The sequence below is a fragment of the Rhopilema esculentum genome, chromosome 13 (genome assembly GCF_057945365.1).
Source record: "Rhopilema esculentum isolate cy_ngs chromosome 13, ASM5794536v1, whole genome shotgun sequence".
NCBI classification, from domain to species: Eukaryota; Metazoa; Cnidaria; class Scyphozoa; order Rhizostomeae; family Rhizostomatidae; genus Rhopilema; species Rhopilema esculentum.
The window spans coordinates 8,410,976-8,428,904 of NC_142827.1; the positions used below are offsets into that span (position 1 = coordinate 8,410,976).

Consider the following 17,929-nt stretch of genomic DNA (forward strand, 5'->3'; position numbering starts at 1 on the left):
TGATTGAATGAAATTTAATCACGTTTAATATGTGACAGGGTACGCCTTTTCGGTGCCCCTTGGTCTTTTGTTTTTTGGGCACAGATTGCACAATTGTGGAGTTTGTGTTTATTGTAGCAGTGCTCGAGTAAGCTTTACATTGTGTCTTTTATACGGATAAAGCAACAAGCGTGCAAGTGTGCATTGGCCTTGGGTATATAAACTTTGTCTTAGCACAGTTTCATTCTCACACGTTGCACGACAACTCGAAGTTGGACTCTGGAGAGGAAAGGTTTTTCCTTTGCGACCCTGCCCACCTAACCCATGTCTAGATATCTTCAGGGGCTTTTCTTTACATGCATTTTGACTTTCTACTTTTTTTTCGTGCATTAGTTAAAGGCTGTATGGCTTGCGACTTTTGCATGAACAAGGTGCTGCTAGTCGGCGGAAGAAGGCCATTGTTCTTCTTCTCAACCCCCTCAAAAACGGTTGGGGTTTTATTTATGGCCGTCTTTGCGATTGGCGCACCGACAGCCCAAAAATATATGGTTCAAATGATGAGAGAACACCACCTTCAGTCTTATGATTGACAATGGTAAAACATTCTGAGAACTATATGCTAATGGTTTTTGTTTAGTAACCTGGAACAAATATTAAACGACGCTACTTTGCTGCAAAAAAAATCAGTGAGTCATGCAGATTTATTCATAAATGGAAAACCTTACCGTATAATTCAGTATCTTGTCCATTTCGGTTAACGAGATTTTGTCGAATTTTTCAATAACTCCATTGGCAATAAGTGCTCGTCCGTTTTCAATAACAGCAAAATCGATTTCGACATTTTCAGGATGCTTGGAGTTTCTTTCGATATTCGTAATCTAAAATTGATAAATCAAAATGAGATGATTAGATGATATCTGAAACCCGAAAAACAAAACGTGAAAAATATCCATGTTCTTGGAACACGCACAATTAAAAAAGGGAAGGAGCAACAGCCAGTAGTTGTACAACGTATGGATAATTGAGAACGAAAGGGAGAAAGGAGGAATCTTTCACATTGTTTCTCCCCTTACAAATTCCCTCACTTTGTCTCCATCAACAGGCTTTACTCTCGCTTAATTTACTAAAGCAACATAAATGTCCACTGCCTTATTCAAAGAGTGCCCGATGCCGTATAGGCAGAGTTGTAAGCAGACATAGTGCATAGAACATAAAGGTTCTGAGTTCCCACCTCCGAATTTCAACTTTAAATGCGATCTTCAGGCAACAGTTGGTGTTAGTATATTAAATTATTTTGATTCTTGAGGTATATTAAAGTGAACACTATATAAATCATATAAAAAATGAGCTGTTTTTGAAGCTCTTCAACAATTTCAAGTGGATAAAAGAGCAAGACAAGCAAATTTTGAAAACTAAAATGTGACGTCAATAGTATAAACATCAGCACGTCAAGATTCTTAACATCAGCTCATACTGTGACGTCAGAATTCTAGGTATCAGCTCATATCTTGACGGCATGATTCTAAACATCAGCCCATAATGTGACGTTAAGACTCTAAACATCAGCTCATATTGTGACGTCAAGATTCTAAACGGCAGCACATACTGCAACGTCAAGATTCTAAAAATCACCTCATTTTATGACGTCAAGACTCTAAACATCAGCTCATATTGTTATATCAAGACTCTAATCATCAGCTGAAATTATGACGTTAAAAATCTTAACATCAGCTCATATTGTGATGTCAAGATTCCAAAAATTACCTCGTTTTGTGACGTCAAAAATCTAAACATTAAGCTCTTATTGTTATATCAAGACTCTAAAAATCAGCTCATATTATGACGTCAAAAATATAAACATCAGCTCATATTGTGATGTCAAGATTCTAAACATTACTTCGTTTTGTGATGTCAAGAATCTAAACATTAACTCTAATTGTGACGTCAAGATTCTAAATATCACCTCATATTGTGATGTCAAGATTAAAAATGGACAGCCATCGTAATAACAAATGGATGTTACTTTCTTGCAGGTGGCCAGGTGGCTAACGAGACAAGGAACAACATACGTTTCGTAACCGGAAAATAACGTGCGAACAACGGCAATTAAGGCTAGAAAAATACTGGTCGGGATATTCAGTCAGTAGAGGGTATTTTTCAAAATATTTTCCCTGTGAAATATCTCGTAAAACTTGATATACGGAACTAAAAATAGCATTAGAATCATGAACATGGGAAAGCTTTATACTTTTGCAATTAAAGTAAAATGTATTTTTGCATTGCGGTTTCAACCATTGCTTGTTATTGCATACTTCATTAAACTATTTGCAATATCGTGTATATATTCATCATCATTTATGATATTTACACAAAATCCTCGATAAACTTGATAACATTTAATAAATTGATTTATCTATCTAGGGTCAAGTATTCAGTTCTCGACCTTATTGATTGGTAAAGATGTCAGCGTTAAAGCTATGCTATCACATAATAAGAAAGCAGAAATATGATAATTTTATCTATGTTAGAGACGTCTTACCCGATTTGTATTCCTGTCGTTTTATAAATCCCGAAATTCAACTTGCCTGGTTTTACAATCATGACACAAACATCAGCTTCTAAATTGTAGTGGCCTAGCACCTGCAGTTCCTACTTTGATAAATTACAAAAATAGTTTCTATAGTTACGTTTACACAATTGGTTATCCAGCAACGATGAATACGAGATCAACTCCAATGACGTTATTGTGAATGAAAAATGAGTTCTTTATGCATAAGTCAACATAAACAGGATTCAGCCACAAGCTAGCTTGAAGATTCTCTCTATACAAAATATGAACAGCTTGCGCTCTTTGTCATCTCTTCTGAGCAATATATCTTATTATCTTCTGTTTAGGGTTAAGAAAGGAGCTATTGTTTAAAAGTCCGTTATCCGTTGATTGAGAAACGTCAGGGATGGGTGAGAAATTACCCAGCTCTCTGACTGATTAAGAATTCTTTGAATGATAATTTAAGTTCAAAATATGATAGACCAGTCGAACCAAAAACAGTAGCTTCACTACGTCTCGGTCCCTCCTAACTCTTTATCGTCGGTGTTGTTGTTGACCCATCCAAATTTTACAGAAATTTCTATGACATTGGTCCCAGGAGATCAGGGACGTTACCCCGTGCTCCCTAAGACGTGTCAGAAACATTAAAAATCTTCCCGTGCACACCTTTTTTAAGTCCTCTTACTAAACTTACAAACCCACATTTCAAAGCTCATCTTTCTTTCCAAGAGCTTGTTAACTTTGGAATACGTTACATTTTTCCTGCTTCCCAGATTCTCGAAACCTGCCTTTTTTTTAAAACAAGATCACCAAAAATGATTTCACGTTCCTCTCATCCTAGTTCCTTCCTCCTTTCCCTTGTGTGGGCTTTGTAAGGGCTTAATAGATAACAATTCCAACATAAACGCAAACTCCATATCATAAACAAAAGCTGATATACAAAATTCTGATGTATATTCTATAGACGATGTATCAAGGATTCTGAGTTCTCCTTTACTAGCAAAAGCAGAAGGCATTAATGTGCATAGATTTTTGAATCAATCTACTTTGAACAAGATGCCTTTTGTCTTCTAATTTATCTTCTACTTGCCTAAAATTTGAGCATACTGCATAACATTTGCATTTTAAACAAGTAGTTAGGGAATATTCTGAGTCATAAAAATGTAGGAAGAAAAATTGGCTGGAAAACATAACAGTTCCAAGCCCACCGAAGGTTTTTTACCATGAACGGAAAAAAGACCTAAAAAGGTTTTCTTTCGGTTTAGCGAACTCCTGATATAACGAACTATTTTCTGGTTTCCTTCAGAGATGGGATCGTATCGGAATTCCATTGTATTTCAATTCAATGTTACTTTTAGTATTTAAACGTTCCTGAATGAATTTTTAACAACAAACAACACCTAAAACAGCCGATTTATGATAAGAGCTAAATTATGTGTCTTGACCTCCCTTGCATTGTTATTTTGAAGTATTTCAATATTGTAAAATCGGCCATATTCTCACTCATTCATTGACCATACCATATCCATGACATCCCCTTACGTCATTCACTGCATTGCATACCATAGGACTTTTTCTCTACAATTGTTTTCAACTCCGCTCTCCTAGGTAAAGCTGACTCAGCTTCTCCCGTTCTATGCCTACAGCTTTCTTCATCACATTGCATCATCATTACATCATCCTAACTTATTTTTAGTCAGCATCTTGATTTTTCAATATAAGCATGTTAATTTGTAAATTTAGTTAAGTTCAGGTCAGAGTTCTACAGGCAACATAATATCTCTCTCATTGGTTCCGTGTTCTACACACGGTAAATAGGACTCTCTGGAATAAAGAAACAACACGTTAGTCGATGGATTATTAATCTCGGATCGATGGATGGATCGATGCATTTGGTGGCTGCATCGATCGATGTTCCAATGCACACTGAAATTTAATCCTGAAAAGAAGAATGGGAAGCGGTTTTCTGTTCCTAAAGTATATTAAAAAAGTATTTATATAGGAAAGATTTGTAAGAAATTATGCATTACTCACTTGAACAAAGGCTCCTCCAACCTGCCTTCGAACTCTGAGAAGATACTTTGCTTTGTCACTGGCGATTGCTCTTCGCTTTCTGACTTTTGTTATTGCAGCAATGTACAGACTGAGCAGCCTCTTCTTCATTTTACCTTTGAACACAGTCAGTGTTATGTTTTCTTGAAGCTTTACACGAATGACAATTCTTATTTTAGCTGACTTTGGTATATTTGACGGACTCAGTGTCGGTGGAACAACGGATGTAGTTGCAGTAGTTGTAGCAGGTGAATATTCTGAAGGAGTTGGTGAATATCGAGAATCTTGAGTTGTCAGGTGTGAGGCAAAGTTGCTGATCTTTGTAGCAAAATAGATTGAAGTTGAGCTTACGGGAATCACTACTGTTGTTTTTGTTCTAGTTACAGCAAAACTAGAATGACCCAACATAAATGACATTATAGTAGTTCCGTTCTTTGTTCTAGCAGATGATTTTGTGGAAGATAATGCATGCATGCTAGATGCAGTACTTAATCGTGTTCTAGAGTGCGATGAGTGAACCAAAGAAATGAATACAAAAGACTTTTCATTCAATTGGGTCGAAGAAAACAATGAAAAGGTGAGGGTCATATTTCTAAATCTAGAATGGCCAGCCTCTGACATTGTTGACATAGAGTACAAAGGCAAGCTCAAAGAATGAAACGCCAGTGTAGACAAAGGTGAAATATGTAAAAGTGGTGTAGAAGATGGCACTGAATTGGTAACACTAAAATCTGAAGCAAATACCGACGAAGGTAAAAACGATGATTCATAAACAGAGTTCCTGGTTGCTGAAACTGTTATCAATCCCAGAGCTGTATCTGACGTGGAAACAGAAATAGTAGCAATAGTAGATGTGGGAGAGAGGGTCGGGAAAATTTCTGATGTACTTGATAATACAGTCCTTGCTATCTGGGTAGGAAAATTTGAACTAATTGAGCTTGTTATACCAAAAACTAATACTGATAATGTTTCTGACGTTGTGTGGATGAGAGGTATTGTTGATAAGCTAGAAATCTCCACTGCATGGGATGTCGACGAAGATGTGGGTAATAAAATGCCTGCAACTGTCGATATCGATGTAGACACTAATGAAGCGTCCATGGTAGTTGCAGCCAATGTTGATAGAGGTAGTGCCACTGTCCTTGTAGAAGCATATGTCGATGAGTTCGAAATCTCCAATGGAAGGGATGTCGACGAAGATGTGGGAAATGAACTGCCTTCAACTGTCGATATTGCTATAGTCAATGATGAAGCGTCCATGGTAGTTGCAACCAATGTTGATAGAGGTAGTGCCACTGTCCTTGTAGAAGCATATGTCGATGAGTTCGAAATCTCCATTGCAAGGGAAGTCGACGAAGATATGGGTAATGAACTGCCTTCAACTGTCGATATTGCTGTAGTCACTGATGATGCGTCCATGGTAGTTGCAACCAATGTTGATAGAGGTAGTGCCACTGTCCTTGTAGAAGCATATGTCGATGAGTTCGAAATCTCCATTGCAAGGGAAGTTGACGAAGATATGGGTAATGAACTGCCTTCAACTGTCGATATCGATGTAGACACTAATGAAGCGTCCATGGTAGTTGCAACCAATGTTGATAGAGGTAGTGCCACTGTCCTTGTAGAAGCATATGTCGATGAGTTCGAAATCTCAATTGCAAGGGAAGTCGACGAAGATATGGGTAATGAACTGCCTTCAACTGTCGATATTGCTGTAGTCACTGATGATGCGTCCATGGTAGTTGCAACCAATGTTGATAGAGGTAGTTCCACTGTCCTTGTAGAAGCATATGTCGATGAGTTCGAAATCTCCACTGCATGGGATGTCGACGAAGATGTGGGTAATGAACTGCCTTCAACTGTCGATATCGATGTAGACACTAATGAAGCGTCCATGGTAATTGCAACCAATGTTGATAGAGGTAGTGCCACTGTCCTTGTAGAAGCATATGTCGATGAGTTCGAAATCTCCATTGCAAGGGAAGTCGACGAAGATATGGGTAATGAACTGCCTTCAACTGTCGATATTGCTGTAGTCACTGATGATGCGTCCATGGTAGTTGCAACCAATGTTGATAGAGGTAGTGCCACTGTCCTTGTAGAAGCATATGTCGATGAGTTCGAAATCTCCATTGCAAGGGAAGTCGACGAAGATATGGGTAATGAACTGCCTTCAACTGTCGATATTGCTGTAGTCACTGATGATGCGTCCATGGTAGTTGCAACCAATGTTGATAGAGGTAGTGCCACTGTCCTTGTAGAAGCATATGTCGATGAGTTCGAAATCTCAATTGCAAGGGAAGTCGACGAAGATATGGGTAATGAACTGCCTTCAACTGTCGATATTGCTGTAGTCACTGATGATGCGTCCATGGTAGTTGCAACCAATGTTGATAGAGGTAATGCCACTGTCCTTGTAGAAGCATATGTCGATGAGTTCCAAATTTCCATTGCAAGGAAGGTAGACGAAGATGTGGGTAATAAACTGCCTTCAACTGTCGATATTGCTGTAGTCACTGATGAAGCGTCCATGGTAGTTGCAACCAATGTTGATAGAGGTAGTGCCACTGTCCTTGTAGAAGCATATGTCGATGAGTTCGAAATCTCAATTGCAAGGGAAGTCGACGAAGATATGGGTAATGAACTGCCTTCAACTGTCGATATTGCTGTAGTCACTGATGATGCGTCCATGGTAGTTGCAACCAATGTTGATAGAGGTAGTTCCACTGTCCTTGTAGAAGCATATGTCGATGAGTTCGAAATCTCCACTGCATGGGATGTCGACGAAGATGTGGGTAATGAACTGCCTTCAACTGTCGATATCGATGTAGACACTAATGAAGCGTCCATGGTAATTGCAACCAATGTTGATAGAGGTAGTGCCACTGTCCTTGTAGAAGCATATGTCGATGAGTTCGAAATCTCCATTGCAAGGGAAGTCGACGAAGATATGGGTAATGAACTGCCTTCAACTGTCGATATTGCTGTAGTCACTGATGATGCGTCCATGGTAGTTGCAACCAATGTTGATAGAGGTAGTGCCACTGTCCTTGTAGAAGCATATGTCGATGAGTTCGAAATCTCAATTGCAAGGGAAGTCGACGAAGATATGGGTAATGAACTGCCTTCAACTGTCGATATTGCTGTAGTCACTGATGATGCGTCCATGGTAGTTGCAACCAATGTTGATAGAGGTAATGCCACTGTCCTTGTAGAAGCATATGTCGATGAGTTCCAAATTTCCATTGCAAGGAAGGTAGACGAAGATGTGGGTAATAAACTGCCTTCAACTGTCGATATTGCTGTAGTCACTGATGAAGCGTCCATGGTAGTTGCAACCAATGTTGATAGAGGTAGTGCCACTGTCCTTGTAGAAGCATATGTCGATGAGTTCGAAATCTCAATTGCAAGGGAAGTCGACGAAGATATGGGTAATGAACTGCCTTCAACTGTCGATATTGCTGTAGTCACTGATGATGCGTCCATGGTAGTTGCAACCAATGTTGATAGAGGTAGTTCCACTGTCCTTGTAGAAGCATATGTCGATGAGTTCGAAATCTCCACTGCATGGGATGTCGACGAAGATGTGGGTAATGAACTGCCTTCAACTGTCGATATCGATGTAGACACTAATGAAGCGTCCATGGTAATTGCAACCAATGTTGATAGAGGTAGTGCCACTGTCCTTGTAGAAGCATATGTCGATGAGTTCGAAATCTCCATTGCAAGGGAAGTCGACGAAGATATGGGTAATGAACTGCCTTCAACTGTCGATATTGCTGTAGTCACTGATGATGCGTCCATGGTAGTTGCAACCAATGTTGATAGAGGTAGTGCCACTGTCCTTGTAGAAGCATATGTCGATGAGTTCGAAATCTCCATTGCAAGGGAAGTCGACGAAGATATGGGTAATGAACTGCCTTCAACTGTCGATATTGCTGTAGTCACTGATGATGCGTCCATGGTAGTTGCAACCAATGTTGATAGAGGTAGTGCCACTGTCCTTGGAGAAGCATATGTCGATGAGTTCGAAATCTCAATTGCAAGGGAAGTCGACGAAGATATGGGTAATGAACTGCCTTCAACTGTCGATATTGCTGTAGTCACTGATGATGCGTCCATGGTAGTTGCAACCAATGTTGATAGAGGTAATGCCACTGTCCTTGTAGAAGCATATGTCGATGAGTTCCAAATTTCCATTGCAAAGAAGGTAGACGAAGATGTGGGTAATAAACTGCCTTCAACTGTCGATATTGCTGTAGTCACTGATGAAGCGTCCATGGTAGTTGCAACCAGTGTTGATAGAGGTAGTGCCACTGTTGTTGTAAAAGCAAATCTAGATGAATTCGAAACCTGCGATGGAGAAGATGAAAATGTGGCTTTCGAGCTATCTTTGTCACTTGATGTCCATGTGGTTGTCAACAACGAATTCAACCTATTTGCAGTCGATGCAGATGACAGTAGATTCGTATTCGTTGTAGAAAACACTGTTGATGAATTTGAAGCCTTCCATGGAGAAGATGATGACCAAGATGTGGCGATCGAGCTATCTTTGTCACTTAATGTCCATGTGGTTGTCAACAACGAATTCAACCTATTTGTAGTCGATGCAGATGACAGTAGATTCGTTTTCGTTGTAGAAAACACTGTTGATGAATTCGAAACCTGCCATGAAGAAGATGAAAATGTGGCTATCGAGCTATCCTTGTTACTTGATGTCCATGTGGTTGTCAACAACGAATTCAACCTATTTGTAGTCGATGCAGATGACAGTAGATTCGTATTCGTTGTAGAAAACACTGTTGACAAATTCGAAACCTTCCATGAAGAAGATGAAAATGTGGCTATCGAGCTATCCTTGTTACTTGATGTCCCTGTAGTCGTCAGCAACGAATTCAACTTATTTGTAGTCGATGCAGATGACAGTATATTCGTATTCGTTGTAGAAAACACTGTTGATGAATTCGAAACCTTCCATGGAGAAGATGATGACCAAGATGTGGCGATCGAGCTATCTTTGTCACTTAATGTCCATGTGGTTGTCAACAACGAATTCAACCTATTTGTAGTCGATGCAGATGACAGTAGATTCGTATTCGTTGTAGAAAACACTGTTGATGAATTCGAAACCTGCCATGGAGAAGATGATGACCAAGATGTGGCGATCGAGCTATCTTTGTCACTTAATGTCCATGTGGTTGTCAACAACGAATTCAACCTATTTGTAGTCGATGCAGATGACAGTAGATTCGTATTCGTTGTAGAAAACACTGTTGATGAATTCGAAACCTTCCATGAAGAAGATGATGACCAAGATGTGGCGATCGAGCTATCTTTGTCACTTAATGTCCATGTGGTTGTCAACAACGAATTCAACCTATTTGTAGTCGATGCAGATGACAGTAGATTCGTATTCGTTGTAGAAAACACTGTTGATGTATTCGAAACCTTCCATGGAGAAGATGATGACCAAGATGTGGCGATCGAGCTATCTTTGTCACTTAATGTCCATGTGGTTGTCAACAACGAATTCAACCTATTTGTAGTCGATGCAGATGACAGTAGATTCGTATTCGTTGTAGAAAACACTGTTGACAAATTTGAAACCTTCCATGAAGAAGATGAAAATGTGGCGATCGAGCTATCTTTGTCACTTAATGTCCATGTGGTTGTCAACAACGAATTCAACCTATTTGTAGTCGATGCAGATGACAGTAGATTCGTATTCGTTGTAGAAAACACTGTTGACAAATTTGAAACCTTCCATGAAGAAGATGAAAATGTGGCGATCGAGCTATCTTTGTCACTTAATGTCCATGTGGTTGTCAACAACGAATTCAACCTATTTGTAGTCGATGCAGATGACAGTAGATTCGTATTCGTTGTAGAAAACACTGTTGATGAATTCGAAACCTGCCATGAAGAAGATGAAAATGTGGCTATCGAGCTATCCTTGTTACTTGATGTCCCTGTAGTCGTCAGCAACGAATTAAAGATATTTGTAGTCGATACAGATGACAATAAATTCGAATTCGTTGTAGAAAATACTGTTGATGAATTCGAAACCTGCCAAGTTGTAAACGCCGGAGAAATGCTTGAGGAAACATTGTTTGGTAGTCCCCAAAGTATTGCAAGATTACTGATACAAAAGAGTCTCACCAACGATAATTTTTTCCACGTCATTGCTATCCTATCTTCCATGCACCGCCTCTACGAAGCAAGCACAGGTTGCTGAATTTTCACTCTTCCACTCATCTTCACTAACATTGTTTAAAAAGTTAAAAAGAAAATTGGCAGTTCAAATATACCTGAGGAGAGACAATTCAAAAAGCAAAAAGGAAACATTATCAAAAGTAATGCTTTATAGCCTTCGTCACAAGGGGCAAGCCATTGCTCTTTAAAAAAAGGTGCAAATTTTCAAAAAAGCGAATTCTTCAAGTCCATATGAGTCTATAAGTGTAATTGCTCCATAGATGGTATGGCGAGAAAGGCCCTGTTTACTGTCTAAGATGCCAGAAGTTGGAAAAGTGGAGGTAGGGGAGGGGGAAGAGTTGGAATCAAACAAATATTTTTTAGGCAGTGGTGGTTGCAATTCATGGAGATGGGTTGGCAAAACCTAGAATTAACTGAACGAAACTCTCTTTTGGATAAAGATGCAGAATTCAAGAGCGAACATCCATTAACAACAAGCAAAGCTTTGAAGGGTTTGAAAGACGAGTGTGTAAGGTCAATGTCAATTAAAAGCCAATTAGCGTGGAAGGTGTCCTTACAAAAGCGAAGGAAATAGCAAATTTTGAAAAATGAATAAGAGGGCTGAGCAGCTAAGAGTTAGTCACCGTCGAAAATATTTGCACGCAAATTTAAAACTTTTCCATTTGAAGAAAATCGGCTTTGCATGGGATTGTTCCAACTACCTTGTTCCATTTATCAAGAACTACAAATACATAATTAAAAAATATTCACCTGAAGCCCTAGACCATGGAGTTTCCTAGCTGCTCAGCCTACATTCACAAGTGAAAACAAAATAAGAGCAAATGTAAACTTACAAAAAATTAGCGAGAAAATGTGAAAACAAAAGGAAGTAGATTTGATGTCAAAGTATAGATTTCACAATCAGATTTTAGCAGTCTTTCAAGGGGATTAAAAATCATGCCACATAGAAAAGCGGGATTTCCTCATCAATCCTCAAAGATTCCTCATGATTTCCTCAAGTTTTCGTAAGGCACTAGCTTACACTTTTTATCTAATGTAAACAAACTTCAAAGTATATGGAACAAAAGCAAAGTAAAAGGTAAACAAAAACTCCCAATTCCAATATTTTTAATACAGTCAAAAATATCAATTAGTTTGAGTAATGTTTTCATGTTAATAGTCAAATCTAAGCAATTTTAAGTAAAAATACAACAAACGCTTAGTGAGGAGCAATGAATTTGCAGCTTCCGGTTCAATACTCTGTTATAGAGGTAATACAAAATTGTTTGGCCTTAGAAATGTTATGCTTTAAATTGCGAACTTATGGTTTTCCTTCTGCTGACAGTTTTAATCATACAAATGCATTTTTTTTAAACTTTTAGGGATGTTTATCATTACATTATAATGGTGTGGTCGTTATATTATAATGGAGTGGTCGTTATATTTTAAAGATGTGGTTGTTATATTTTAAGGATATGGTCATTTTATCATAATGGTGTGGTAGTGATATTATTATGATGTGGTCGTAATATTATAATGGTGTGGTCGTTATATTTTAAAGATGTGGTTGTTATATTTTAAGGATGTGGTCATTTTATCATAATGGTGTGGTAGTGATATTATTATGATGTGGTCGTTATATTATAATGGTGTTGTCGTTATATTATAATGGTGTGGTCGTTATATTATAATAGTGTGGTCGTTATAATATAATGGTGCGGTCGTTATATTATAACGGTGTGGTTGTTGTATTATAATGGTCGTTATATTTTAAGGATGTAGTCATGATATTAACTGGTTTTCCTCGACATAGATGCAACCACGTAGCTGTAGGTGTCGGCTAGGGGGGGGGGGGGCAAACTCGAGCAAGAACCATACCTCAGGGGGGCAGGTTTTAAAACAAGAAAACAGATATATAACAAACAGATATATTTGGACAAAATCAAGGTCATGGAATTATAAATATGCCAAATTTTCAAAATATCATAAGGAAAAGCTGTAGCCAGAGGGGGCAAGCTGTTGTCAAAATTTTCATTTGGGGGGGGCATAGCCCTCCCGTGCCCCACCTGCAGCTACGTGGCTGCATAGATTTAGGAAGCATTTCAAAGTTGGAGCACATGTAGTCACAAAAATGGGCACCTACGTGAGTGCAAACAGATCTTTACCTCTGTTTCTAAAGACGGGTACACGTGCCTAGTGAGCCATTCCTGGTTTTCAAGGTCTATGGTACCTCACACGGATATTCATTTAAATAATAGGCTTTTGTGTTGTACTTTTATGTACTTTTATGTATATGAACTTCGTACTTCTTACTTATGTGCTTTAACATATAAGATGTACTTTAAATTTCGTTTTAATCTATTCATTTAAATTACGCAATTCAATTTGTATTTGATGTTATTTTCTATATTCTTTATTTTATTATGATGAAAAAAACCCCAGGCTTTCAATAAATATATTGGAACTACGAGTCTTAGGGAACTGCAACCTCATTGTCTTGTAAAAGGTAATTTTCAAAAGATGGATAACATTATAGATAAAAAATAAACAAACATACTCATCTACTATTTTGGTGCTCAAGGTAAAGAACTAGAATACATACGATGTTTCTGCAGTTTTTTTCACTTTTTAATTGCATTTTTTATGAAAAAGTTTAAATAGAAATTGGAAGCGATTTGAATGCGCCTACTTCAAAACATTGCTTCGTTATAAAACGCAAAGATATACTTGGTTTGCAACTTGTCCTATCACAGAGCTTGTTCACGTTTCCTTTAATTCTAATTAACTATAAGCAGATAAAATCTGATAAACGGTCAGGTTTAAGGCCAAAATAGACAGTTTTTGGGACTACCTTCGGGGCAGCAGATAAATTACGGACCACGACCCTTGGTAGTTGCTTTAGAAACACTTTTGGGTGCAGGTTTCAAGATGGATATCTCATTTGATTATGAAATATTAGATCAATGTCTACCAAAACCTATTTGATGGTAAGCTGGAATATTTTGTGCACCAATTGGAAGCTATTCTGTCAACGGCTAATCACTTCTTAAAAAGCAATACGTTTAAATCAAGATGCCCACATAATGACTCGGCTTTAAACCAAATTAGCCAATATAAAGGGAGGTGGTTCATATAATCTGATTTAAAGACGCAAGCCTTGCAAAGATCCAATGACTCAATACCACAGTTGCAGGGGTGGTGTCTCTAGGGGGTCATAACAGCTAGAGGGTCATTTACTATAATTATTTTACCGATGGCTGCAATCATTGCCAATATTTTTGGAACACTTGCGCAAACCATTTTTGAAAAAAAACCTTCCAAACATAACAATGTTGCTCAATATCGCAAAATCAACTTTGTAAGGAGGAGGAGGGATCAAAAGTTTGGAAGCAACAGTGATGTAAGCATTGATAAGGTTATTTAGACTTGCCAACTCTGTTTGCATGCTATCAAGTCAAGGCAATCCAACTACTTTTGGCCAAGATTATAAGCTAAGATCATAGTCATAAGAACAGGGCTTTCGAAAGCCAGCTCCGGCCCGGGGGTGGTTCACAAAACTGGAACCCCTTAAAAAAATATCTTCAATCTCCCTTCAATCTCCCGCAATCTCCTTCAATGGCCACGCCCTTCAATCTCCCGCAAAACTAGAGGAACGCCCTTATTAGTTATAATTGTTGAAAAAATATTTTTAAGGATTTTTACAAGAATGTGGAAAAACATTAGACATGAATCAAGGACATGTGAACAGCGTTGATTCCATGTCAGTAGCTGAAATAGCTAGTAGCTTTTTTGCATTGTAAATAGATCTTGCTACATTATTACGGGCCCCATTGGAGCACGGGCCCCTGACCTTTTCCCTCTTCTAACCCTCCCTCTCGACGCCCTTGCATAAGAAATTCTATGCTCATTTCTTAAGAAAATGCTAAGATCATATAGGATTCACTTTGTCAAAATGCCAGATTTTCCGTTATATTTGAAAAGCAGCCAGCAAATCATTTTACTCTTTACCAAAATGCTGTGTCAAATAGATGGATTACATTCTGACTTCGTTCTTAAGATTTGCAAAAATGCTCGTTTTCCTATCTCCGAAAAATTTCTCCCTTCAAATCAGTCCCTGTTACACTCCTTCATTTCATGAACACTTCTCATGAAAGCATATCAGCCAATAAAATACATGATCTTATTCTCTGACGTCACATCCTGTTACAAATGCTATGCAAAAACTGATATTAAAGGTCCTTAGAAAAGTTTTTTCGTATGTAGCTGTAGAAAACTAAATGTTCAAAAGAGAACAGCAAAAGAACAATCGAGCTTCGAATTTCCAAAAAAAGAAAGAAAGAAGAATTTAATGCTGAATTCATCATTTGAGCTGCAATTAACGCATAAAGAGTTGTCAAAATTTACTGTTTTCGTATATGTTCCCAAACAATCGAATTTGTGCATTTTATGTGATTTTTAAAATTAAAATTTTGAGGAAAGGCATTATTTTTCAATCTAATTGCATTTGATTATTTTTCAATCCAACTGCAATAGAGGTTTCCATCTTGCTGCAGCCATTTATTTAGCGTTGGTAATTTAAATCAGCTGGTTTTAATTAGCTTGCATGCATAGCTAGAAATTGTACCAACTTTAAATAAAGAGAGAAAAAAAAATTTACTTAAATGAAAAAGATTAATAAAAATCGGTGAGATTTGTTTATGGAAGGTAGAGGTCGGGGGAGGGGTGACGAAATAATTTTTATTCATAAATTGAGCAATTGATAGTAAGTATGCGAGTGGAATGTTGGTATTAAAAAAATATTCTACACCAGCAGGATTAATACCAAAAGTTGTTGGTAATGCGAACTGTTAAGACCGACGCCGAATTCCCAGAAAGAACAGAGAACAAGCGGTACAAGAAGAACAAGGTCAGTATTCAGTTACCCGAGAAATTTAAACAGGTAATTGCATGTTCAGTTTAAATAAAAAACCCCAAGCGTACTTTATAACGGATTTGGAAGTAGAGAAACTTAGCTGGAATGTCATAAAAACTATATCATGGTTATAGGACAGGTGGGTTTGTAAGTTGTTGTAGCAATTCGATCAACTTTATCCCTTAATAACAAAGTTATTGCAAGGGTCGGTATAACAAAATATTCTGGATTGGAAAAACATAGACTAGAAAGACTGATAAAACAGCTATTAATTTCAGCTGTGCTGCGAGGGAGTTGAAGATTCCACAATGCCACTTTTACGAAAAGCAAAAAACAAAAGCGGTTCAAAATAAACTTACATTGACGAAATTTGAACAATTTTTTTGCGGTACAGAATTTGAAAATGGAAATTCATGAAAATGTCACAACGGTACTTACGTGAGTTCTCTCAATCGAGACCACTCGCTTCTATTCCAAGATTGTGGAAATGTCACCAATACTTCTCTCCTGTTGGGTCGCTTTGGTTCGCATAGTTTTTCCAGTCAACGATAGTGTCCCACCGTCGCTATAGCAACGTCATTACAAACTCGGGCGCTCACGTGGATTTACTTTCTCGTTGAATTTGATGCTCAAAAAATCTGCTTTCAAAAACAAGAAGACTAAAAACAAAAATTTGTTACCAAGAAGCAACAGGGCAGCGAAATGTTAGTCATGGATCGTTATCCTCAAAATCTTTGTGGCAACGAACACATTCTTCTTGGCAGCCCGATAAAGTACCTCAGGATCTTTCAGTTTTCCCCCTTTCTCTAGGATCTGGAGTCCAGTTAAAGAAGCAGCAAGCAAGCACACACAAATACACCAAAACAAGCAAAAGTTCAAACCCTTTTTGAGAAACTTCAAAATTTCATAGCAATGTCTTCTGCTAGTACATTGCACATTGCTCGTTGATAATCCATATGAAAGGACGTGAGTAAGAATGCACAAGACAAATTTACTTTGTACATACCGTTGACAAAAATTAAATAACTGTTTAATAATGAAAAATCGATCAAGCTGTGAGATCAAATATACATGTCTCAATGAGATTGAAATTCAAAGCATTGTAAAATCGGAAAACCCGGTTACAAAGGCTCGTATAACTTAGTGTAATGTTACAATATTTGATTCGTTTTGTGAGTAACCGGAGAAAACAAACACTAGCGATTAGAGACACTCATGGAAGAAGATTAGTTACTTTTCTTAGAATAAGCTCTGATAAAAAGCGGAATTTCATTTCATGAATGACCAAAGTTCGTGAATGTAAAAAATTATTTGCTTGCTCACGTAAAACCTTACTTAGTCGAGAAATTTTCCCCGAAAACATTCCGTGTCAAGTGTTTAATACAGGGCAAGATCTTTTGGGGAAACAAGTCAAATGAAGATAGACCCCATTTATATTTTGGATCCCTAACAAATGTTTAAATATGTAAATCCAAATGTCTCCGAAATTGGAACAGACAAGACTGTCAGCAAGCAAAAATTGTCTCCATGGCAAAGGCAAAGTTCACTATAGAGAGACATTCGGTCTTGAAGCGAAATCAGAGAAGACAGTGGCAAAGTACGCACACTTTTACGCTTGAAAGCAGAGTTATATTGAAATTATCCGTTAGATGTAGACAGAGGATATTCTTTGCGTTCTCTATGTTGCGTACTGGTGTTCTAGTACCTATCTTAGCATTATAGTAAAAACTGGCTTACAAAAAGTGTTATAAGAAAAAATTAGGCAATGGTACAGAGCTAAAGACGTAATGAGGTCTGTTAAGAATAAGAAATAACAGGCGTATGAACGATGAAGAATCAGAGGAGCTGGTCTTTTGTATTTCAAAACTTTTGCTAGTATGGAATCTTTTGACAAATTTTGACGATATATTCAACTCTGTGGAAGGTGAGGCTTCATCCAACAGTAACGGAAAATATTCTTGAAAGAAGTGAAAAGGTCTTGGATGAACTTACCAACTGGACGATTCTTACCAAGCAAAACACACAAAATATGTCCCTTTTGGCTCTCAATCATGTACTTGTAGTTAAGTGAGAACCTTAGCAAAAGAAAACGAGTTAAGTTTTTAGCTTGGTTGACCGGGCATTATTGATCAAAAGAAAAGTAAAAAACTCTCTGGCAGCCTGTTTCCATTCCCAACGCAAACAATGTCACTAAACATCCCAGTTTGCACAAATGTATGTTATTTTGAAAGTGTTAACATTTTATG

At 37.8% G+C, this 17,929-nt stretch overlaps 1 protein-coding gene across 5 annotated transcripts in view; it reads right to left on the reverse strand.

The window, feature by feature from the left end:
• Positions 1 to 16,263, reverse strand: part of LOC135691995 (uncharacterized) — a 29,140-nt gene extending 12,877 nt beyond the window's left edge. Inside the window, exons 1-4 of one of the 5 annotated variants that reach the window (XM_089112102.1) lie at positions 16,122 to 16,263; positions 8,251 to 10,789; positions 4,562 to 8,091; positions 705 to 857 (exon numbers count right to left, since the gene is read on the reverse strand). In XM_089112102.1, the coding sequence (XP_088968228.1) occupies positions 705 to 857; positions 4,562 to 8,091; positions 8,251 to 10,780 (6,213 nt within the window). In that variant the 5' untranslated portion in view covers positions 10,781 to 10,789; positions 16,122 to 16,263. Of the gene's footprint in view, positions 1 to 704; positions 858 to 4,561; positions 10,790 to 11,542; positions 11,581 to 16,121 lie in introns of all 5 variants that reach the window. The other 4 variants (XM_089112103.1, XM_089112101.1, XM_089112100.1 and 1 more) reach the window with 4 other exon arrangements.
• Between the last annotated feature and the right edge of the window lie 1,666 nt (positions 16,264 to 17,929).